The 25532-nt window shown below is 38.0% G+C and overlaps 2 protein-coding genes across 3 annotated transcripts in view; one reads left to right on the top strand and one right to left on the bottom strand.

The window, feature by feature from the left end:
• Positions 1 to 262: 262 nt before the first annotated feature.
• Positions 263 to 11771, bottom strand: LOC130577674 (ubiquitin carboxyl-terminal hydrolase 33-like; the record flags this gene model as incomplete). The annotated part of the gene is made up of 6 exons (XM_057373210.1): positions 11552 to 11771; positions 6343 to 6479; positions 5297 to 5350; positions 3161 to 3223; positions 1552 to 1704; positions 263 to 362 (listed from the first exon to the last, which is right to left on the bottom strand). Coding segments are annotated over exons 2-6 (451 nt in total), but the record flags the coding sequence as incomplete, so codon positions are not given.
• A 106-nt stretch (positions 11772 to 11877) lies between these two features.
• Positions 11878 to 25532, top strand: part of MIGA1 (mitoguardin 1) — a 34549-nt gene continuing 20894 nt past the window's right edge. The window contains exons 1-7 of one of the 2 annotated variants that reach the window (XM_057375177.1): positions 11878 to 12058; positions 12814 to 12949; positions 14657 to 14834; positions 15785 to 15921; positions 16168 to 16294; positions 16745 to 16881; positions 17629 to 17752. In XM_057375177.1, coding sequence (XP_057231160.1) covers positions 12827 to 12949; positions 14657 to 14834; positions 15785 to 15921; positions 16168 to 16294; positions 16745 to 16881; positions 17629 to 17752 — 826 coding nt within the window. In that variant the 5' untranslated portion in view covers positions 11878 to 12058; positions 12814 to 12826. Of the gene's footprint in view, positions 12059 to 12779; positions 12950 to 14656; positions 14835 to 15784; positions 15922 to 16167; positions 16295 to 16744; positions 16882 to 17628; positions 17753 to 25532 lie in introns of both variants that reach the window. The other variant, XM_057375168.1, reaches the window with a different exon arrangement.

Here is a 25532-nt window from a genome sequence, read left to right as displayed (position 1 = left end):
ACCAACTGCACTAAACATTACTCCAACAAGCTTTCTTTTTTGTTGCTGATTTCACAGGTACATTGGGTGCATGACCATTTATCACCACAGCCTCTGCTCTGAAGGTAAGAAAGATTGTTGCAAGAAAGATGAAACTAAAAATAAACATCTGAGTTGGAGCAGAAAAGGAAACGGTTCCCAACAGAAGAGAATCAGTACATGGCTGAAGAACAGACTTAAAAACACACTCATGCAATAATGCACAGGATTTTGCTTTAATTACCTCTGGTCTTCAATTCATCTTCTTCAACTTCTATATCCAAGTCATCAAATACAGCTGCTAATGGGATCTTCAGTGTGGGATTACTGGGTATTTTAAAATCCTTAAAAGCAGAAAAAGAGTATTTACTTCTATTCAACAATTTTCCACTTAATTAAGCTTATGTGTAATTTTACCAAGAAATCTAGAACCAGAAAATGATGTGAATGCATTCTGAAATCTCACTGCACATGAAGTGAGAACACCAAGATTGCACAGGTGAGAAAGTTCACTAGGTACCCCACCGTGTTTCTGGTTTTAGGTCACTGCATGATTTTATAACAGCAGCTGAAGAATCAAATCAAAGCCAGGGATGGCATTTCCTTCCCCTGGATAACAAAGCAGCCAGAACAGAAGAGTAAAGGCAGGAGTCATCACCTAAGCCAGTGTAAGTGTTTTTGATGTGCCACCAGATGGCTCTCTACAGTTAATGAAGACAAACTAAACTATTGAAAGAAAAAGTAGAAATAGAGAAATGAAGTAGTAGACAGGCAGGCATTTATTGCATAACAGGCTCTTTTGTGGGCATACAAACCCTAAACAAATTGTTTCACAGGCTTTTTAAGTTCTGCTGAGTTTTCTGTATATTATACCTGTTTCCTCAGAAGATCAAAACAGGTCAAGAATAATAGAGCAGAAGTTCAGAAGTCTGAACTCAGCTCTCTAGTAAATGACCAGAAATTCCACACAACAGAAATTTTTTTTAAATTCCAATGGTACTATTCCAATTGAGCTACTGGTGTTTTATGAGAAAATGATCAGACTACATTCATATTAAATACTAAACTTTGAAGGGAAAATATTGAAGGTTATTGACAGATTTAATCATCTTTCTGTTGCCCATCTTTCTGTCCAACCTGTGCATCATGGTATCTTTCCTAGTGTTCTGTATCTCAAGCAAAACACGTTTAGAAATACTGTATTTCTAATTGTGAGTGTTTTAATTGAGTTACCTATCATTTTTATGTAACTATATTACATAAAACTTCTCTTTTCAGCTACACACATTATTCCAAACTATTATACTTTAAAAATTGCAGTATAATTCTCTCAACACAACACTCATCTAGGAAACAAAAGATCAGAGTGAACAGTACTGCCCGTAAAGTGCCAAAAATTCTATGAAAATGGAGAGGAATTAATAAAAAGTTCAGCCACAAGAACGAAAGGAAAAGTCAATTTTTCACTTACGAAAAACCACAATATATACTGCAAAGCTACAGCTGCCTTTGTTTCATTGGGTTAAAAAGTACCTGCACACTGTTTTCTTGTGCTTGGTGAGACAATCTTGCATTTGGTAGTGGAGAATGAGATCCAAATTTTCTATCCAGGAACACTTCCTTACTACAGGCATAACACCAAACACGGAGCGTAGTAAGGTTGACAGTTAGACAGTGCTTTGTCTCCTAAAACAGAACAAAAACCACAACTGTGATTCAGAAATTGGGAATAACTAAATACTGCTACATGGAAGCTAGAACAGACATATTAAAATTCTAGGTCTTTCAACAATGAATGGAGTATGTGTGCTAGAATATTAAAAAAGAGCAATGCAGTCATTGAAATTCTAGCACAAACGTTCATTTGTAGTACAAATCACTCAAATTAGCAAATTGAAGTAATAAGAGAATCAAGACAAGGATGTCACTGACAGAGAATGAACAGTTTGTCTACTTTCTCCTACCTGTGAAGTACATAACATTGCTAAGACAGCATGCAAAATAAACTACTGTAAAAAGCCAACAAGTATAAAACTGCAGGCAAGAAATTCAGGGACCATCTGTTCCCCAACCCTCTAGAAACAGCTTATTTCTGAGTCTATTGTAAAGGCTTTAGAACTGTGATTCAACTTTACAGCTGATAAAAGAAACCCTGAAGGTATTGTTATAGATTTATATTAATGCATTATCGATTCATAAAAATACTCACTCTTCTCATGGTCCTGCTTCAAAACAAAACAAAATAACCCGTAATGGTGGTAAAATGCAGTCATAACACCACATACTTCTTGTAAAACCCCCATATATACTATTAGTTCATTTTAATAGTCATATTTTAGTAATTTTAGGGATCAAAAATTGTTCAGTGTGAAACTTTAGATGCATTCACTAACAGATTAACTGTAAACTAATGGCAAGAATTTGATTAGTCTTGAAGTCAGCAACTTAGAAATGACGTTAATAAAGCTGTCACCCCTCTGTCCCCAGAACAGCTTCTCTGATTAATTTTGGCAAGTGCTCCACTTGCACATGGGTGTGCCCAGAACCCAGAGTTTAAGACCCAAACCTATGCACTGAAGCTGTCCAGCCCTGACAGAACGTGGCAGGCTGGGGAGCACAGTGCACACACTCCACGGCTCCTACCGAGCTGGATCCAAGATCAGGACATCGCAGGAAAGCATATGCTCAGCTCTCTACAGAAACAAAGCACCTGTCTCTGGCAATTTACACTTCCTATCTCACACCCCTTCAGCTGTCCATTAATGCAATTTTGCTCCTCTCATCCATCAGGCAGCCACAGTCCCAGAAATTTAGACTGAAATAGTGGACATAGTGGACTACACATAAGCTGAGGTACTCAATAAGTCTTTTGTCTGTGCATCTTGAAAATCATCAATAATTTTTGTTCTTGTTTTTCATTTTCACTGTGCTCTTTAGAAGAATTGCATAACTATGCAGCTGCACAAAAACTGTAATCTCACTCCTAAATTAGCAAAACCTGCTTCTGTAACATAAAACACAATCACAGTAAATCAAAAGTCCATAAAATCAGCTAACATAGGTTACTGACTTCACTGAAATAAAAGTTCTCTAACTCTGTTTCACTGCTTCAAGGAACTCTATTACCAGCAAATACACATACCTGGGAATGGGTGGTACTGTGATCAACATGGGATTCACCACAGCCAACATATGTACATCTGTTCTGTTGGGCAAGATACAAAGGGGAATACAGAATTAAAAAGAGGTCTCAAACAGGTTTACAGAATAGGAATATATTGCCTATTCCCTTTAAAATTCACTCAAATTTCAAACTTGCAGTGTCCTAAACAAACCAAGAGGCATGCATAGTAAGCAATAAAGTAAGTATCACCTAAAGCAAAATAGAATGCTGCAAGATTTAACTCAACTTCTTTCACTGTTGGGCAACATTAGACATTTAATGTTTTTGGAATACAATTTTTGGGCATTTTTATGTATTTATTCATATTACTGTGAACATGTATTTTTTAGAATTCCTGATTTGATGAAGATTGTTATAGAAAATACGAAGTTAGTCCACTGAGTAATGAAATACTGAATGGCAACAGCCTCAGAACATGACATGYWKAKAYWWWWRTMTMWRCATGCCCCTATCTGCAGTGCCTATTCATCACAGGATTACTTCACAAGTAATTAGTTTCTTCACCTTTACGTGAGTTTCCCATATATATGGCCAAAAACTTGCGACATTCTAGTTACAACATGCAAAATAGTTGTCAATTCTAATCACACTCATTACAAAATACATTTGGCTGAGTTGAGTGTGGAATCTTGCATTTGCAGCTGCTAATGTTCAAGCAGTTTTCCTTATTTGCACTACTCAGGCCAATCACAATGGAGGATACAGCAGGTTATCTGTGTTAATTTGTACAATCAAATAGTAGCTGAATACCGCCAATTTTCTACATTAAATAATCACAGGTATTTGTTAAGTTACAGGTAGTTTACATGCTGGGATCTCACCAGGTTTTTCTACTGAAAAAGGTGAAGACAAGATGCCAGTTCATCCAAGAGGAGAAACATCCCAGCATGACACTGAGTGTCCTATTGCAACTACAAGACACTGCTATGGAAATGTTGGTATGTAATTTAGTTTTTTGGTAAGAGTCTAAGAGCTCTATGTGAGAAATAAAACACATGTTTTCAGCTTGACAGCATTTTCCCACCTGCCAAGTTGACACCTCCCTGAAAACCTCTTCCCTACTCCCAGTAGTTTTTATATGTAATTAAAACTTCAGGCTATCTAAACAAAGACATTAAACACTGTTTCTTTCCCCCTTGATCTCTGTTATTGACAGAAGAAGCAAAATAATCCCATCTCTTAATTGCTACCACAATCCACCTAAAAGGACAAGAATGAAGGGGATTTTTTTTAAATGCTCATATTTACACCTAGAGTTTGGCATAGCTTAGAGATCTTCCTGATAGTACTTAAAGAAAAGTCATCATGAAATGAAGTCAAGCCTACAGAGCAAAATTTCAATCTCTGTAAATTGCTGTAAGTCCAAAGAACTCACAAGACATTTTAAAAACTAAGTTAGCTATATGGTCTCCAGTTGGGATCATAGATCAGTCAGAAGCAACATATTTGACTTTTTTTTTAAAAAAATACAATAAAAATATGTTTTTTTGTAGACAGCAAGAAAAGTCAAGTGAAAGCATATTTATGACAGAACCATACCTAGAGTAACGACTGCATGAAACCTGTACAAAGTAAGGATAACGTTTGTACAACCTTCTGCAAGTTTCAAAATAAGGGGTTTTTTTGCTTTAAAATAAAAAATTCAGAGTATGCCTTATTCTGTAAAATGTCCACTATTACTACTAGATGGTATTACTACAAATGCTAAGAAAGGTTTATAAAAAGTAATGTAATAATTAAGGAATAATCCATTATTTTTTTAGATCTACAGACCCAGGGAAAAGATTTTTAAAAAGCCAAAACTTAAGAGATAAAATGYATCAYAACTCAAGTAGAAAYACTAATAWGCYACCWTMYTWMYKKWAAAAAAAMCCCTCATTTTAAGCATATTATTCTTAAATTACAAGAAATACACACCTGATAGAGGGCAAATAAAAACATTAAGAGCTGCAGAAGATATTTTGCTTTTAAATAATAAGCTAAACAAACTCATTTGAAGAACTTGATTACAGCTGTTTCTTCAAAAAAAAAAAATACTACCAACTTCACCTTTACTAGAAAATGACTGCAGTATGGAACAACAGAACAACTTACCTCTAAGCATGCCCAAAGGTTGGGTCCTCTGACTTTACAGTCCTGACAAGTGCCCTATTAAACAGAAAGCAAGTATTGTTTCACTTATTTTCACCATTAAGCCACAATTCCAAGACAAAAGGAGGAAATATACTGTAAAGCTTAATATCAGATGAGTAATTTCGAGACAAAAGAGGGATATACTGGCAACCAGCCAATTTTTTTTGCTACACATAATCTCAAGATCAGCACATTTTTCCACTAAAATCTTGGATTTCTTGGTTGAGTTTTCCTTTAAACTAAAAACTGCTTTTCTAAGTAAGGCATAAATATGTATCATATCACATAATTCAAATAATCTTCAAAATTGGTCTTCCCTATAAATATAACATAAAAAGAAATTAAAGTGATTGAACCTATAGTATTCCTTCTAGCAGACACTACCTGGAAAGGTCTACCCAAAAAAAAGATGAAATACAAATAAAATGCTGTGTTCCTCAGCAGCAAATTAACTGTTACAGAAATTTAGCACCATGCACAGAAAAGGTTTCATTTTTCATCACCTCCCAGGTACTAAAATGAGTTACAAGATCCTTCTTTGTTCCATTTATTAATTCTAGTTTGAAACCAAGAATTCAAGGTAGGACCAAACTGTGGCTTCTCTATTAAAGAGGGAACTGTTACTCAAGTAAACTCAAGCAGAAATATTTTTGTTAGTTCCTACTTCAAGTCAAGTAGTTGGACTATATTACATTAACATTCCAAATTACTACATGTTAAAATGACAATGAAAATAAAGTTCAGCTTGGTGCTAAGCCAACTCTTTTAACTAATAATTCCATTGAAACATCAAAGATGCTCTTCAAGTACAGAAAAATAGTTCTTCAGCTTCATCAAGTCCATAATTCTTCTCATACTTTATTTAAACCTTACTGTTCCAGTAGAGGAGCTTTTACCCATGCTTGACACTTAAATGCATCTTATAACTAATAATACACTAAAATGTATATCTAAAAAGACCTGACCAGTTAATGGCGATAGGAGGAAAGTGAATTGTTACAACTCACATGAGATTTCTGTATCAATTCCTCCTTTGTTATCTCACCAACTGATTCCAAGTGTGGGCAAGGGCTGCCGGGTGATGACATTGCTGAAGCTGTATTTTCTGAGATACTGTAGCTAGAATTTAACACCAGGGAATCACCTGTCAACAGAAATAAGAATGAATAAAATCCAACTCTTTAGAACAGACAGCAATATTAGATATCTAATATACAACCTATAAATAACTTTTAAAACAATGTGCTGTTTTAGGCTAAGTTAGTATAAATAACCTTCTTAAGAGACTCCAATAGCCCAAAGTAAGCCTGCTGACTTCTGAAATGAAATCCACTGACTTCTAGGTCATAAACTAAAAGAATCCTGAATGAAGCAGGCTGATTTGGGTTAATTATTTAACTTCCCAGACTCTGCCATGGCACCCAAATGACATAAACAGTAGTTTCCAAGTCTGCCTAGAACTGATGGTGGTTTTGAGTGTATATTCTGGAAACGGATCTTTGCAACACTGCTGAAGGGTGCTGAAACTGTGAAGGCTAAACTGCAGGAACATAAGACTTGTTTATCAAAGGATAAGGAAACTTTATCTTGGTTTTATTTATTTACAAAGACACATTCTAGAGTCAGACATATTATATATCAAAAGGAAACTGAAACTTGTGACTCAGACATAGCACTAAACACCCAGCTTTTATCTTGTTCTCTTTGCCCATCCAAGGTCTCTGGTGCAGACACAGAAATTTATCAGAAATAAAGAATGCTAAATACAATCACTTTGCCATTATTAATTCGATAGTTGCATAGAAAGCAACAGAAAGAAAAAAACTGTAACATTCTTTTTATATAAATACTCCAACTGACTCATTCAGATAGGGACCATCCAATAACTTCATTCCAGTCAAGAGCCATTTCAGCTTCTGTTGGTCATTTTTCTATATAGGTGTGTGTATGTGTATAAACAGTCTGTTTTATTACTACACTGCTACACAAACAATATTATTAAAGTACTGCATATCATTTGTATTAAAATAATATATGATACTTTGTGCCATATATTATATGCACATATGTATATACCTGCATATAAACACTTTAACAAGTTTTCTTTAACTATAAGCAATTATTTACATATAGTATATTATATATGTAATTGTATACATAGACTCAAGTATGACCACATAGGTTTCAATCTCTTTTTAATATCATGTTAACAGATGTTCAATAAAATATTTCTAGTTTCGTGAGAACTTCTCACAAGACTAGAAATACTACAGTAAATGAATCATTTAGGATTTCTTTTCTATATGAGATCTAAATTCTTTTCCTGGACCAGTGGCATGACATTTAAAATGCATTATTCTAAAACATAAGCTCCAGCTGGAAAAGTACCTCCTCAGTTCAGTGACTGTCTGTAATCTATATGCACTGTTACTGAAAGACACTTCAAATAAGGCAACAGTTTGTCAAGCCAAACCTCCTCAACTTCCATCATATTTGCAATTCCTCTTTGAACTGTAAGGTTCCCTTTCAGAACAGAAATGGCAACATGAATGTATGTTACATCTTCCATGGTTTGCAAGATCTGTTGAAATGTTATACAAGGACAAGTAAGTTTCAAATAAAGCACTGAGAACATTAAATGCAGTGAGATGATTTAATACAAATGTTTTAGAAAGACTGATATAATAGATTAGTAAAGCTTTAGGCTTAGGGTTTTCTTTATGGAAGATGCTTTCTGAACGCATTATTCCAAGTAATACAAAGCAATGAATGGAGACATCACCTCATGCTGTTAGATTTGCATTAAATGTATTTAACTTTTCATACATGGAACTGCACAAATCCAAACCTGCAGTCCTGAACAAACTCAGGAGTTCTGCTCATGCCAGTTTCTGTTTCTTGGTGCAGTCTGCACCTTTCTTCTTCTAAGAATCATCAGAAAGGCCAAAGCTGTTCAAAACCTAGATCCCTGTGGATATGGTCCCTACTCCTGTCCATATGGAGAGTATCCCTTGTGGAAATGTAGTTTACATTACAGATTCTTCACATGTCATTATATGAGCAAAGCTGAACGGCCTTTCTTTCACCTTTTGGTAATAAAATTTTTACACAGCTCCTTCCATCTTGCAGCACTGTGATATCTCATTGTACTGCCATAACCTTGGTAACTTAATATACACAGCTGCAGAAACACATTTTGTAAAATTTTATTTTAAAGTCTAAAACTGTAAGATTAATTTAAAACTATGATTCATCCTTCATCAAAGTCCTAGCAAGCCCAGGGTAGCCTCTCCCTCACTCACTGACCTTCCTCCATTTCATCACTTCCTACTCTATCTGAAGAGATTGCTTTTCTTCCCCTGCAGCTCATTATCACATCAGCTTTTACACCAGCTTCTGCATTGCCTCAACCTCATCCAAAAACTGGTTTTCTGCATTTTCAGTAATTTTAAAAAACCTCTGAACAATCCAACAAACCTACTTTTGTAGTTCTCTCACATTCCATTTTGTACTCCTATTCCGAAGTTGGAATGTATCTCCGTTTCATGATCGCAGTGATATTACAGAATGGGATGGGTTGGAAGAAATCTTAGAAATCATCTGGTTCCAAATCCCCTGCCTCAGGCAGAGATACCACTCACTAGATCAGGTTGCTCCAGCTTGGCCTTGGACATTCCTGGGGATAGAGCATCCACAACTTCTCTGGGCAGTCTGCTGCAGTGCCTCAACACCCTCACAGTAAAGTATTTCTTCCTAATATCTAATCTAATCCTGCCTTCTGTGTTCTAAGCCGTWYTCTTATCACTACAAGMCCTTGTGAAAAGTCCTGCTCCAATTCTTACAGCCCCTTTAAGCACTGGAGGTTGTGTAAGGTCTCCCTGGAGCCTTCATTACTCCAGGCTGAACAGCCCCAACTCTCAGCCTGTTTCCACACTGTTTGTGATCACACTCATGCAATAAGCTTCTCATCAAATGCTTCCCATATATGTGACAGAGAACCCTGCAGTCCATTGCCAGCCCTCTCCACTGTCGCCCCAGAGAGGTTTCAGTTCACCTGTCTCAATGCTTCATACTACACCACCCAATAAAGTGAATCAGTTAACTTTCCAAAGCAGGACTTCTGAACACGTTTTTGCTTAGAGAACACACAGAGCCATACTTCAAAGAAAAATTCTACTTAAGCCCTGTCTTGAGGGTTTTTTTTGTGTTCCTGACTAGTGTTTCCATTCACCAAGAAAAAAAATTTGAGCCATCAGAGAAATGTGAACCATAATTCAAAGCATCATGACCAGGAACCTATTCATTATTCAGTAGAATTCCACAGCATCACAGACTTATTTGGTGCTCATCACGGAAGCCCTATCACACCCACAGAAAAATCTCATCCATCACTAAGAGAATTCAAATGATCCTGATAATTATCTTTGGTTCATGTAAGGAGCCCAATACTTCCTAAAGAAACAAAACAGATTTTAAATTCTTTCAAAAATTTTTGAATTAATGATTTCATCTGCCTAGTTACAGTAGGTAACACTTCAACAGATACTGAAATAAACAATTATATCTGTTATGTATTCTACTGGTGTTCTAAACATGGAGCCGTTTTACAGAATTCTGTAAGGGAATGCTGATAGAGTTTAAGAATAAAAGGATTATTCTGAAGACATCAATTACATGAAGCAGCAATTGTGTCTTCATTACAAGCGTTTATTATTTTGTCAGTACAGCTCTGAATAACAGCATCTCAAACCAGTAATCTSTAAGTTCAGGCTTCTTAGTTGCATTCACAGTTATTTYACCAGTGATGCACTGGAACAATTTMATTCAACATTTATTTTCATTTTATGGCAACAAAGCAGAAGTGACCCAAGGTGCAACTTTGCACCTGAACACGATTACTTAGAATGCTAAAGAGGTCTAGAAGTTCAGTAATTACTTGCCATATTCTTCACACTTTAGAAAAAAACCCACCAGCATTCACTATAAGCCACAAAAGCCCACTGAACCTCTAGCCTTAGGCATATTCAGATTTGTAAGATACATATTTATCACTTCTCTAAAAATCTCTATTTTTTTTAAATAAAGTTTACAGAAATTACTTCAGTATAATTTTATATATGAATGACGTTTTTACCAAAGTTGAACCTATTCTTTTTAGTGGGTGAAATTAAAGTTCATCTTTCCTATTTTTTTGACCTAAGTTCATTTATATTCTGTAACTCAATAGATAGTTTTGAATTTCACCTCCCGTCCCTCCATATTTTTACTTTTTTTAATGTATCAACAATAAACAAGCACATCTCATTTTCTTGACACAGTAACATTACCAATCCCTGCTCTGGCAGAGAATTTACTTTATTTGTTTAGCATAAAACCTGGTATTTTCCCCCTAAATGATAAAAGTGTGCTCAGTAAGCTGGTGAAAGACACCTGGTATTTCTCTTCAGGCACCAAGAGCTACCCACTCAAGAAAACACAATTTGATAAGCCACTTCCATTACATTTTTTTTCTGCCTTTAAATATTGTTCCCAAAGAGAAAGGCCATTTAAAAAAAATGCTTGAGTTGAGGGTATATCCTCTTACAGGGTTAAGACAGTTTTTATTTTATATTGGCTTTCAGGGCACCCAGGCCACTCTTTCGTTTCTTTCTTTCACCACGCTAAATCCTAACTATGAAACCCATTAGCTGACCTCTATATTTCTAAGAGGATTTTCCTAACTCGGGCTTTGCCTAAGCGCAGGAGAAGCCTACAGTGATTTTCCACTAGGTGATACCCCGGACTTTTCCCCCCGGCTGTTCCACCCCTCATTCCCGATCATCCATGCGCATGGATAACTCAGGGAGCGAACAGGGGTCATTTATGGGTAAATTACTGTTTTCAGGGATTGCGCGCTATCCCACGGTACCGCTGCCGCACAGCTGCAAGTTGAGCAGAGCCCTGCGGAGCTCTGTGGCCGCTTCCAGCGGGCGAGCGGCCGGTCCCGCCCCACACGGCCCCGCTGCGCCGGACCGGGCACCGCCGACCTCCGGCCCCCGCCCAGCCCTGCGGGACCGCGGCGCCCCGACCGCCGGGAAGGCTCCCGGAGCTACCGCCACACCAACACCAACACACACCCTGGGCTGTGAGAGCGGCCGGGCACACGGCCCGCAGCGCTCCCGTCCCCCACCACACCGAACCCTCCGCCGCTGCCCAAGCGGGCCCTTCCCCTCTTACCGGAGAGCCGGGAGGATGCGCCGCACACGGATCACGGAGCTCAGCCGGGCCGCGATCAGCCCCGCCCTCGGCCCGAGGGCTCGCCTTTGCCTGCGGGGACAGCGGTGATGCAGCGAGTCTGCCGTGACGGAGCCGGGCGCGCCCGGGCCGCGGCTCTACCGGTGCCGCTCCGCACACGCGCGGACGGGCGGGCGCGGCTGCCGAGACACCGCCGCGGGACGCGCCCCGCTTAAAGATGGCGGCGCCGGGCGTCACCGCCGCTCACGTGATCGCTGCCCCGCTCAAAAATGGCGGCGCCCCGCCCCCGCCCGGCCGCCCGCAGCGGGAGCTGCCCACAGCAAAGATGGCGGGCGCGGACTCCTGACGCCGCGGGTCTCCCTCACGTGGCAGCGGCTCCTCCCGACCGACGGCGGCCGCTTTCCCTGTGCCGGAAGCGGATTACGCTGGTCTGAGGGCAGCGCCGGGGCGGGAGCGGAGAGAGCTGCCCCCGGCTCTGGTGCCCGGCAGGTAACTGAGCACGGCAGCGGCGGCACCCGCTCGGACTCGGGGAGAGGCGCCCCCGCTTTGGCCCGGGCGGCTGCGGGGAGGGGCGCACCGGGCATCCCGGCTCTGTCCGCTGCCCGCCCGCGATGCCGGGGCTGCCCGGGCTGGGGAGGGCTCGGCAGGGCCGGCCCGAGGTGGTTTCTGCCCCACCATCGCCTCCCGCCGTGCCGCGGTTGCGGTCCCGGAGTCGTGGTTCGGAGGCTTCGCCTTGTGTTCAGCCTCGGGGAGTGAGAGGGGTGCGCCTGGATCGGGGAGATTACGTCAGGCTATAGTGGTTATTTCTCGAGTGTGTCTGCAAAATAATCGAAGCGCTGAATGAGAGAAACTTTTTCTGGCTGCTCTCAAATCTTTTAACGCTTTCAGCTGGCAGATCTATTCTTGCAGCAGTCGTGGTTTCAGAGGCAGGGTTGCTGTCGTGCGTGATTTAGAGGATATAGTAAATGAACKGCCGGCTAMTCAAAGCAGACYGAGCCCTCTAGCCCTGCTGTACATCTGCAAAGCACAGCTGGGCAAATGGGGCCTAAGCTGAACCAGCAAATTTGCTGGCTCCACATTAAGTCTTGCCTCTACTCAAAAACATCGATCAAACAAGTTATGTGCTTGTGATGGAAGAGATTCGAGCTTGTAGAAGAAAATCGTCCTGGGCTTCTGTTGCATAACTTTGTATGTATCCTTCATTTGACAGAGCATTACAGAGCCCGTCTGTGATTGTTTTCAAGATAGTTTTGCTTAATGAGGTATGGGAGAGAAGAAGCCATGTCAGAAGAAGCTGTTGCTGAGACACGATTTTCTCTGAAGACAGTAGCATTACGGGTGTTTCATCTTCCCCTTTCTTGGTATTATTCTCTTAACCAGGTAATAAATACAATATCTAAATATTCTTGCTTTTGTTGTACGCTTAGAAGTTTATTACAGTGTGGTATGTTCTCTTGAGAGCTTAGTGTGAATTAAATTTGTACAAAATACCTTGGTGTTTAGTTTGTTTACAACATGGAACTAAAATAAACATGTCTTTTAGTCTTTTTCTGCTAAATAATGCTTAGTTTCATACATATGTTTTACATGCAGTGTCTATATATTTCCATTTTGTAACAGTGCAATGGTTCTCAAAATATAAAAACTCTCCAGTTCACTTTTTTTGGTAGAATATTTTTGTATTTAAAAGCTAAACATAAAGCTGCCATTAAGTTTTGAATAATACTATTAAGTTCTGCTTTTTAAACCCAGGTCTTTAACATGATTGTATTTTATTTTTCATTGAATTAGACACTTAAAAGCAAACACTATGTAATATTTTACATGTCCCTGTAAGCACTTTTCTTTTACTGCATATAAAACCAGAATGAGATATTCTATCTTAGCTGCATCTGCTCATTTTCACTTTTTTTTCTATGTTTAAGTACTTCAAAACTCTTAACTGCAAGATCACTGATTTCTTTTTTATGTTGCAGCATATTGATATCCTTTTTAAATACCATGTGTAACTCCATTACATGCAACTATTAACTTTCCCCTTTTTAKAGGTTTTCATTTCACTCTTAATGAATTTATGATCATGTTTGTAGGCCCATTTTAAAAAATCCATTCGCGATTCTTTGAAACGTTCATTTTAGCATTTAATTTTGTGATCTTAGAGGTGTTAATCGCCGTTGTTTGGTTGTTAGTCCTTTTCTGTGAAATGCAGTAGTCTTTTGTACGTATGTGTTGGTGCTGTGTTTCGGGCATTTCCTACAGTGCTAATTGTAGATTTCACTCAAGGTATGGTACCAGGAAGGGCAGGGTTCTCMAGTCAGAGGTGCCTGACTTGTTGATTGCAGATTCAGTGCAGAGAGAAGCTTTCAATGCTTCTTCAAATTGCACGGTGCTGATGGTATTAACCAACTGAACMGCAGCCAGGAGTGCCAGTGGTGCTCTGTGCGCTCTCTCTGGTATGAGGAATCATGTTACAGAAACACCATATGAGGCCCAAGGACTGTGCATCTGGTTTTCTCCCAGCAGGCTGTTCCTTAAGCAGCATAAGTTTCCAAAGATTTTGTGAATGTGAGCTGTAGTTTCCGGTTAAATGGCACTTTTTTCCTTTCTATGTCTTGTTACTTTGTATATTACAAACCTTGTTCATGGCTTTTGATACAAGTTGCTTGTATATGTGGTTCTTACTAATTGAAACTCTGTAAACCCATGACTGATCTATATCCAAAAGAAAATTTAACTTTTGTTTTTTTAACTGTTTATTTGGAGAAATGTATTTAAATACACRTTTTCCTCAAATTGAAAAACCACAGAAATGCTGGCATTTGGATCTTCCATTCTTTCATAGTGYARGAAATAGTGTASTTGTGAAAGGCGAGTTCCTTCKCAGTAATTTTTTGGTGTTAGAGATTTAATTGAAGCCCTGCATTGTCCTGGCATTAAGAAGAAATTACAAAAACCCAAGTCTTTGTTTGAAAGTAATTTGCTTAGATCCCCATAGTCTGTGGATTTGCAATATACCTTATAGTTCTTGGTGCTGCAGTCTGTCTCTCAGTATATGTATTTCCARTTAAGTTACACTTTTATTTTCAGATAAAGCTTTCCCCGGGGTTAAAGAAGCTTTTTACAGTGACAGCAGTGAGTGCAATATCTGTGATTTTTCTGGCCCGTCACTTTAAAAGAAGACGTGGAAAGAAAAACAAGAAAGTGCCACCATGGGAGCCAACTCATCTTGTATTAGAGTGTACCAAAGCATCTGCTTCAGAGAAAGGTACATCATGGAACCCCCACGCTGGGTTTTTTTTTGTTCTTTTCTTGGAGAAGTAAAGGGGTATGAGGGGATGGGTGTTCATGGTGGTGGTAGTAAACTAAACTATTTTCCTTTGATCATGGATAGTTTGTGTTAGAAGGGACCTTTCAAGTTCAATCAGTCCAACCCCTGCATTCAGCAGAGCTATCTTCAGGTTGATCATAGCCCCATCCAACCTGGCCTTCAATGTTTCCAGGGATGGGGCATCTATGACTTTTCTGGGCAATCCATTCYAGTATTTTACCACCTTCATTGTTAAAACCTTCCTTGTTATCTAATGTAAATCAACCCTTTTTAGTGTTACAGCCATTACCCCTTGCCCTATTGCAGCAGGTCCTGCTGAAAAGTCTGTTCCCTTCTCYCTCATAGGCCCYCTTCAAGTTCTGAAAGGCTGTAGTAAGGTCTCCTTGGAGCCTTCTCCAGCTGAACAACCCCARCTCAGCCTTTCCTCATAGGAGAGGTGCTCCATCCTTCCAATTGCCTCTATAGCATAGAACACCTGAGCGGGCTTGAATTGCTAGACTTTAAATTTGGAATTTGTCGAATTGGAAACAAAATTACAGTATCTTGTAAAGAAGCTGGGCTTCTTCTCAAAAGTGAATTTTTAATCAGGGGCTTGGATTAAAACTCTCTTCATCAATAGTGTATTAACTAKGGGTTTTGCCATTCTTGTGGATGTGTCTCAATACTGAGAAATGCAGATGYAATTTTTTATAGAATAGGACAATAATTATGCATAGTTAATGTTATAGATAGTCTATACACAAAGACTTCTAATGTGTAGTTTCCCATGTATCACTGAAAACTAAAACAATAATTGTTCCAAATTGGAAGTAAATGCAATCYTTGATAGAATTGCAAAAGATGCAATATTTTGAGTTTGCAAGAGCTTTAAAATAAGTATCTCTTAGGTTCTAGTTGTTCCAGTAGTCGACAAAACTTGACTCTTTCTCTGAGCTCTGCCAAGGAGAARGGATCTCAATCCTGTATCTATGCAAATGGAGGACTTTTCAGCAAATACTCCGGTTCAGTTCAAAGCCTGACCTCGGTAAGTAAAAATGTTTTAAGGCTCTTGAATGGCTATTAACTTGCATTGAATATTCATCTGAAGGCTTCACTGAGCTAAAGGAACTTTCCTGAGCTAACTGCACAGGCAGCTAGAGATGCTGAGAAGCCATTGTTCTTACCAAAGAGTAAAACCAGTTTCTAGGCAGATGTCTTGGATGTAATGTACTCTGGCACGAATGTGGTTTTGAAGGATACTCCCTACAACAACACTTTCTTGTTTTCTAAGGTTCAGAGTGCCACCTCTTGTCACAGTTGTGCTTGTGCCAATTCTAATTCCTGGGATAAAGCAGATGAAGATGACATTAAGCTTGTCAATATCCCAGTCACAACACCTGAAAATTTATATTTGATGGGTAAGTCATAATAAGAATATTCAGCATCTACCTACAATGAATATAAATAATTTCATGGATTTATGGTTAAATGACACACAATGTTATTGTGTTCGTTCTCAGCATCCTGTTTGGAACGGTTGAATAATAACATCCTGAGAACAGTTCCATAAAATAATGAAATCATACTTGATCTAAAGTTAATTTTCCAGAATACTTTGTATTCCACTATCTGTCGTATTAATCCTTAAAATCAAGCCCTGACACRTGGGGAAAATGATCACTTTTCTTTACACAAAAAAAAGGTAAATATATACAGGGAATACACTGCTATAGGCTGGAAATTGATATTTCMACTTAGATCTCTGTGATAGTTATGCTTATTTTAGCTACATATTTTCTCATGTCTCTAAAATGTGAATGAAGCTGGAGCTGTGTCATGGAACTGGGGGTGTTCCTGCTCTCCCCTAGGTATGGAGCTGTTTGAAGAAGCACTGCGGCGCTGGGAGCAGGCACTAACTTTTCGTAACAGGCAAGTTGAAGATGAAGCAATCTGTGGTTCCATTAAGCTGGGAGCAGGGGATGCAATTGCAGAAGAAAGTGTAGAAGTGAGTATACTCAGTCTGTGATCTATTGATGCTGCCCTGATAATTCGTTCTGTTTTGTTGGCTGAATCTTTTCAAATTCAATTACCAAATTTGACAATTGGTTCAATTTCCAATTGAGTGGTGTTGCATTTAAAAGGGATCTGAGATCATTCCTTCTGATTTTTTTTGGTTAGTTGTTTGGAGGAGGGYATGGGGAGGGAATTAACATTATTTATCTTTTGGCAATTGCTGATGCATCAGTGTTTGCTTCTGGACAGTGTTATCGAGCTATCAAGCAGACAACTTCACTGCACACAATCCCTTGGGTCCTCTCTTTCTTTTATGATTATGTGCAAGGCTATCTGCTTGGCAAAGATAAAAGTGTCGGGGAAAAATGAACAATTTATGCATATTCACAGATAATGCACTTGAACTTTATTTTTCTCCMTTCTTATGAACTAAATKCTAAAAATATTKTGAAATAAACATTTCATTTCATTATTTCTAGTGCAGCAAACATCACATATAATTTAAAACTGTTTTAAAATTTAGATTTTATTTTTATTACGCTAAATAAAATACATATGTGTCCAGAAAAGTGTGTATATTTTGGATGTCGAAGTTTTCATCTGACAGTGTCCTTGTGTGGTCTGTAAGAAATTAATGTGCCACAGTTTGTTCTATGAAGCCTTAATATCCTTAGATTTTACAAAGGAAGCTTACAGACTTAAGCAAATAGAAAATCTTCTAATGTCTGTCTTCTTACAGGATATCATTAGTGCTGAATTCATTCATAAGCTTGAATCTCTTCTTCAAAGAGCTTATCGTCTTCAGGAGGAGTTTGAAGCCACCCTTGGGGTCTCTGATCCTGCTGCTCTAGCTAATGATATTGGTGAGTACTGCTATTTTACATCTTTTTTGCTTGTAATGATGGCTCTTGGGGGGAGGACTGAAATATCTACTGAGCAGAATTATATTTATCAGTAAATCAATAACCAAAAAAATCACTTTCTCTGCATTATTRTGTTGTGTTTGATGAAGGGCTTCTATTTCAGATAACAATGGATTGAAAGGAAGTTTTTCTTTGTAGCTTGCCAGTATTCAGATATTTTTRCAGTAAGAATATATGACCCTTCTTATAGCATTGGTGTTCAGAGGGTTATGCATCTTCTGAACTATGAAACTGTGCAAGGTTTGTCATAATTTTTCTATTAAAAAGGAAAATTAAACTAGAAAGACTTAATCTGAAGCTGATAGCCATTAGCAAAGGTCTTATCTCGGTGATTGAACTTTATCACAGTTAAGGGTGACTAAGCTGTTAAAAAGGCAAATATAATGAGTAGTTGCTGCCTGACAATGCTGATTAGGTCCAGATAATTCGATTATTTTTATTTAAAGAATCGGATCTTAAAAAGGGATACTGTTGTACCCTTTCATAATTCAAGATAAAGCATCTGATCTGAAATAACAGTCAGAGTTTAAAGTCAGAGCACGTTCTGGGATTGGTCTGTCRGTAGCTGTTTGCTGGGCTCCAGCTTGCCTGGCACGAGGTGGCAGTGCTGTCCTCTCTTGGCCCTCCTTACCCTGCATCCCCTGAGCACAGCTCTGATCAAGGAGGGAATTAGATTTAGGTCAGAGCTGTCTTTCTGACATATCTGCATATACCTGGAAATGTAATCCTTGAAAAAAAAATTTGAATGTTCTGTTTTGGTATCTGAAACCATCAGTAAAGTTGCATTGGCAAAAGAGGCAGCTGAGATATTTTCCTGGATGTTTATACTTAAAACTTCTTAAAGAAAGCATCCTAATCCATTTACTATTCAGTAACCTTGGAAAATGAGAATGGGGGCTCTTTATTTGTTTTTTAAGATTTTGAGATAAATTGGCAATTTCCCAATACTTTGGAACAGTCTTCAGCATGTCATTTCTGTGAAACAGTGTTGCTAATTTGCAGTTCTGTTACCACAGACAAAATAATAAAATGCTTAATTAGTGCCAGTTGATACAGTTTCATAGCAAGTAGGTTTTCTTGGACTGTAGATTTCTGAGAGAGCAGCAATTTAGTGAATTGATATAGCATAAATTAGATGATAATATTTGGCTCACTGACATRAACATTTATTTATATTTCTGTCTGCTGTTAAGGGAAAGGTTTACCTTTTAGGGAGATGCTGCAATTTTATCAACTATATAGTTGATCGTAAAATCCTTTGTAGAACTGGAAGTTGATAAAAATTTATAATTCAGGGCATTTAAAGCATTGAATTAACAAAAAGCAAAGRTTAGTAATAGAGATCTGAATTATCTCTTTAATTGGTTTCAATCCAGTCTACATTCAATCCAGGCAGGTATGGATTGTGCATATAAGTGAGAGATTTTAAAAGAMAAATCATGACAAAACACTCTAGGAAAGTTACACATCATAACCAGAGTAAATTCTTGGCACATTTCTGTACAAAAAAAACCATTGCTAACCTTTGGCTATGTGCAAAGGACAGTAGCAGCACTGAGGCAACGATGCAGTCTTGGGTTTGTATGGTTTTACAATGCTGTGTCCAGTTCTGTTGTTCATATTTCAGAAGAYTGGAGATTCTAGCTCAAAGTAAGCCATAAAAATTTTCCATGTTTTGGAAAATCAAGTTGGTCTGTGGTTCAAGTTGGGCATGTCGGCTCTTTATTGAATTAAATACTGAGAGGTGTTCTGAATAGCTGCTTACACATGGAAAAGGTATGTGGTGCTGGGGRATTTGTAGACCTTGTTGTCAGAGTCATAACTAGATCAAATTTCTAGTTGTTCAAGTGAAACAAGTAATATTCTGAAGTAAGCTACCCTCAAGACACTTCAGAGGCAGGATTATTTTTTTTTTTAGTGCTGTCATGAGGGATGTTCTTTGAGAGGAAGATTCAAACCTGGGGGTAGATGGGTCAGGTTTGGGGTTTTTCTGGCATTTGTTTTCCCTTCCTACTATTTTTTCTTCTTCTATGGGCCTTGGAGTGAACAAGAAAAGCCTTTGTTGTCTTTAATAAACTCATAATTGCCCAGAGTAATTGTGGATGCCCTGTTCATGGACATGTTCAAGGCCAGGCTTTAAATGACTTGMTCTAGTGGTGGCRGGGTGTTGGAACCAGATGAGCTTTAWGGTCCCTTCCAACCCAAACARTCTGTGATGACRCTTGCAGCTTGTTGTTAAAATGCTTGTAAGCAGCTCTCATGCTTCAGGGTTCCTGAAGGGTTCCTGTTGACCCGCAACAGTAATCAGAAAATGTTTAGCTTTGTTTTTTTTCTCTGATCTGCAAGAAGGATAAATATGGTTTGTGGATTTTTCTTACATTTTCTCTACCTGAAGTGCTTGTGATCAGCCACAGCTGGAGTTGAGGCTCTGATAGCTGGACAGATGCTATCAAATGCTACATAAATGCCTGACAGGCACTTCTTATTCTTATTTGGTTGTAAAGAACTCCACATTTGTTCAGGAAGGAAACTTAAAAAGGTAAAAATTGCTATTAATTTCTCCATTTCAGCTTTCTCTGTAAATTCTTTAATAAAACTCCTGGACCTCCTGAAACATCTCTCCCCTTTTTGTCTACTGGTCACAGATGTTGYTCCTTCCCAAAACCTTTAAATGTTACTCTCCCTGTATCAGCATTTTCCTCTACCTAGTTAAATTAAGATCTTACTTAATTGCTGCCATTGATGAATCATACCACAGATTTGCTTTTTGCTTTGTCATCCCACTTACTATTTAAAGTTKGTTGTGCACGATAAACAATTTGCCAACCAGCTTTGGGAAGGAGCCTTCTGGAGGAGACTGTGGTAAGGTATCCCATGGGAGAGTCAGGAATGGGGGCCTGCTGGAATGCAAGAGCTTATCCCTGYAACCTCTGTCTTTCCTGATGTCCTGTGTCTGAGGTGCTTCTTTTCTGCCTGTGATCACATCTACTTCCCATATTTCTAAATATTCAGCTTTTAGCAGTGCAGAAGACAGARGTATAAATAAATATATTTTTTCCTTGTGGGTAGAATAGTATTAAGAGTAATAATAGTAAAAATAATTGCAAATAATAATTTTCAACTCTGTAAGCTGCTGTTGAGTTATATATACCGATACTCTCCAGCCTTGGAAAAGACTTGCATTTTAAATAGATGAACTAATGGAATGCCTTTATGGTTCACTGTTGCATTCTCCACTGGACTTTCAGAATTCTCATAGAGATCAGTAAGCTAAAATAGGATTTCTGCAGAAAAAGTACTTCTGGACATGAAATCAAAAGAAATATGTGGTGCTAAACTGGGATTGGTTTTATGCTGTGCCTCTTGGTACTGTGAACCAGTATGGGAAACCCACAAATGCACGTTCCTGAGGTAGGCATAAGGCTGCACTCCATCAGAAAGGAGGCAATTRGCAGAAAACTGTGAAACAAAATACTCATCTTGGTATTTCTGATTGATGAATGTAAAGGCATGTAGAGGGTTAAAAGCTTCCAGTACTTTCTGTAGTCTGCCCTTGGAGAAAGTTCTCCTTATTTTCTTTTTTCCTATTTAGATCTTTCGTAGCAGACTGAAATGTTAGTCGAGTCAACTTGGGAGGAATGCAAAGAGTTGGGAGAGAAACAATAGCCTTACTTACAAGCAGAATTACAGGTCAGAGGGGAGAATTCTCAAATTGTAGGGTTCCTTGTCAGTACTAAATTCTTAATACTTCATATTATTTTGATTTCTACTGTAAAAAGGAATGTTGGCACTCAAACTGATGGTAACTTGTGTACACTGACCTGTAAACTTWTTGGCAATATTAAAATGTTTTAATGTTAATACATTTTAATATTTTAAATATTTGCTCTTTATTRTATATCAATTATACAGTTTAAAACAAATTAAGTGTTTGAGCTRCTGCAGTAAAATCTCTCACAAGGTCTGTGTTGTTGGATGGTTTTGTTGAAAGGTTTGTCTGTTTCTTTTTTTAATTTTCTTCTCACACTCAAAGATATGTCTGGCATTTTGGAGAGAATAAGCACAGCCTTTAACCTAGTGACAAAACGGTTGGGAGAACTGATTTACGTATCAGAAACCTTTTCTTCAGCTGTTCTTTAAACAAACGAAAATCTTTGCATAATCAGTGAAGCTTTTGRAACTTTGTTTTTACATAATTTATTAACACAAACTTCTATAATGTTTTCCTGTCCATAGATTAGTATCTATAGACTGTATTTTCCTTCTGGCCTCTGAAATGTTTATTGAAAAATTTTAGTTTGAGTGTATTAAGCTTTATTTGATTATGTACCACACATATTTCTGTTTATAATTCCTGGTGTCCAGTGAGGAGCAGTTTGTAATAATTTACTTAGGTGAACTCKAGTGGTACAGACTATAAAATATTTTTAAATCATTTCAAACTAACTTTTTTATGTTAGCTTGAAACCTTTGCTTGCCTTGTTCCTTGAAGATAAGTTTACACTTAATGATTTCTTAATTTCTTGGAGACCTACTGAATGTTTTTCTAGTGTCTGAAACAGGATTGAAATTGAAACAAAGGAAAGCAACAGCTTTTTCTTGAAGTGTGGAAATTTATTCATCCCAACAAATGGGAGGGAAAAGGAAAGAAAACAATATTTCCAGGTCTAAGGAAAAGCCCAGAGAAGTTTTTCCAATCCTATTTCAAAAAAAAAAAACCAAAAAAAAAACCACCAAAGATATTTTGAACATAATTTTTAGCTATTGGAGTGTATTGAAGTTCAGTAACTGCTAAAAGCATGAGGTCTCTCATATTGCAACTTACTGCTGCAACTACTTATTTCTGACTCCCCATACCTACTCAAAATGCAGATATTGAATTGGATATTATGTCTTCCCTAATCAGTWATATTTAAATCTTCCCTTTAAAGGCATCTTTTCCAATACCAGTAACACTTCCTTTCTAAGTTGGTGTCCATAAAATTCCATGTCATGAAGCATCTAGGTACAGTGATAGATAGTAAATTTGGTAGTTACAAGTTCAGCTTAATAATGTAAGCATAAATATGTCTGCAAATATTTTGTCTATGAAAAGATTATAATGCTTGGATTTCTCAGTGATACTCTTAGTTTTGGCAATACTCTACTAAAAATGCAAAATAGCTTTGCATAGGCATGCAGTAAAGTTACTGGTGCTGAAAAATRTTGGTATTCATAATCTGTACTTTTTTGTTGCTGTTTTCTAATATGGAGAACATTTTTCTATATATTTTGAAAGCTGAAATCTTTTCAACAGTGGCTCAAGAATGTTTATTTTACTGACCCAGCAGTGGAGAAATCRAGGTCACTTACTATGGTCACTTAGCTTGGAGGATTTTCCAAAARCACTTCCAGTAAGATCAGAAGGGGTCTGTTTCTGGTTTTTGAGGACTCTTGTTACCGTTTGCCCAACAGCTTTGCTGTTAGTTCCAACCATGCGGGCTATTTATACACCTCATTGCTTTCCCTTAAATGGCATCCYTGAGTCCTGTCTTCTTTCTGTCCACACCAAAACTCCTGTCTAAGCCCATGTCTCTCTCACTCTTTGACTCCTGCCATGTTTTGTCTTGCCTTGTCCRTTTAAAACTTGCTTGTCTGACATGGACTTAACTGTTGTTTATAAAAATCACCTYTGCTCATTTTTCTGACCAGATTATTCCTCTCCCTTAAGAAGTTTCTCTCTCCCTYGGGGGCTTCTCTTCAAATGAAATAMAAGCTGCTCCTCCTTTTAGCTCTAAAAGCTGCTTATAATGGAGCCACAATCCACCAACGTGATTTTGTTTCCCAGATTTTGTTCAGTTAGCTGTTCCTGTGTGTCCCTGCTCAGACCTCCTAACACAAAATGCATCTCAACTAATTCTGTTTATTCCTTACAATATGTGAGCAGCTGCAATTGCCTCTTCCTCCATTTAGAAAAAAAAACTATTTAAAAAGTATGTATTTACCTTCTTTTAGTAAAGAGCAGTGATAATTTTCYCTATGTGTCAGGGCTTGAATTCATAACTGCCTGCCAGCATTTTGAAAAGTTATGTTTAAGTGGAAAAGGGCCTCCAAATGCACAAAGCTRTTTTTTTTTATTTCTCCTCTCTCAWGTTCTTGGGATAGATTCTTGACAAATTATAGTTGGCAGATTCTTTTTCTTACTGAAAAGGATGTACATGCACTTAACTTCTATTTGCTTGTATATATTGTGAGTATAAATGTTGTAGAGGTAGAAAAAGTCATACCAGACAGATGGCAAGGAGTGAGGGTGGGATAAGTGTTTATTTTTCTGGCTGGAGTACTGGCAGTGTGAGGTTATATAAACTGATGATCAAGAAYATGTTTTGGCCCATAGGCCCAATTCCTCTTTTAAAACTTCTACAAAATCAATCTCTTCTTGCATTGCAGTCAGCTTTTAAGGGAGGCTTATCTGAAACATTTTTGGGCAAAATGAAGAAAGGTGAGCCAGAATAAGTTGGGGGAGATATAGGCAGTGATAGTTCAGACTTTGAAAAGACTTCCAAGGTAATCAACTCTCTTGGCTTGGTAGCTTAATCTTGGAAGTGCAGAAACAATAATTTGAGCTTTCCAATTGCTTTGGAGTTCAATATCAAAATGGAATATTAACAGAATCATAAAATCAGCAAATACAGATATCTGCACTATAGTTTTATTAATTCAGTAGTTAGAACTAAAACAGATACATTGACTGCAATTTATTTTCAAGGACTTAAAATAAAATTAAAACATTGTATGCATGTGCACATATCCAAAAGCTAAGAACTTTTCTTAATTGATGCGTCTACTATCTTTAAATCTTGTGGCCCTTTAAGTGGAAGACTCTGACCCATCAGCCTGGCATAAATGGTTGTGGTGTATCCACACAGCACAGTATTCTAGGATTTCTGTTAAYAGGACTTGTTGTTTAGCACTAACCATGCCCCATCACTGCAGCTATACATGTTTATTTGCCAAGCATTTAGTTTGGGGTGTGTTTTTTTAATTGTTTACCCTATAGCTGGAMAACTCAAGGAGCTTGTGTAAGCATTTAATTCCTAACAGCCTTTTAATACCTTGCAATTTTCTTAAATCTCTGTTTCAGCTTGAAATGTTTCAAAGTTTAAAGTGTATGTGGGAGTAAATCTATTTTTGTGGAAAGTTATAGGCAAAGTGAAGAATTACAATGGAGGGGGTAWGATTTTTTATTTGTGTCCTTTTTCTCTCGTCCATGTATTTGTACAGGTAATAGCTAAAACTAAAAAAGTACCAGGGTTTGACATGTATTTTATTTCCCTTTTGAAGGCTCAAATCAAAGGGTTTTTTTTTATAAATTACTGTCTCTAATTCTCCGTGAGGTATCTGGACTGTGCACATATCCCACCCTACCTAATAATCCAGTGTGTGGCAAAGTGCTGTGGTGTAACTGATTCAAGAGCACATGTCGATCACACCCGGCTTTATTCTCTCTCCTGCTATTTAAAGCTGCCCTTGTTCTACATGGAGAAATGCTGTGAGTATTTAAAGGTGAACGTGTGCATATTTCTACATGGCTTGGCCCTGATTAGCAGCTGCTCAAACAGATGTAGTTAAAGTTGCCATTTAGTCAATATATTGGTTATCTGTGGTAAACCACGGTAAGGTGAAATAAAGCRACATTTGAATAATAAAGAACATAATTTAGGTGATCTCCCACAGTCAG

The sequence above is a fragment of the Malurus melanocephalus genome, unplaced genomic scaffold (assembly GCF_030028575.1).
Source record: "Malurus melanocephalus ecotype Western Australia unplaced genomic scaffold, MMel_1.1 scaffold_8, whole genome shotgun sequence".
NCBI classification, from domain to species: Eukaryota; Metazoa; Chordata; class Aves; order Passeriformes; family Maluridae; genus Malurus; species Malurus melanocephalus.
This window is presented reverse-complemented; position numbering and strand designations above follow the sequence as displayed.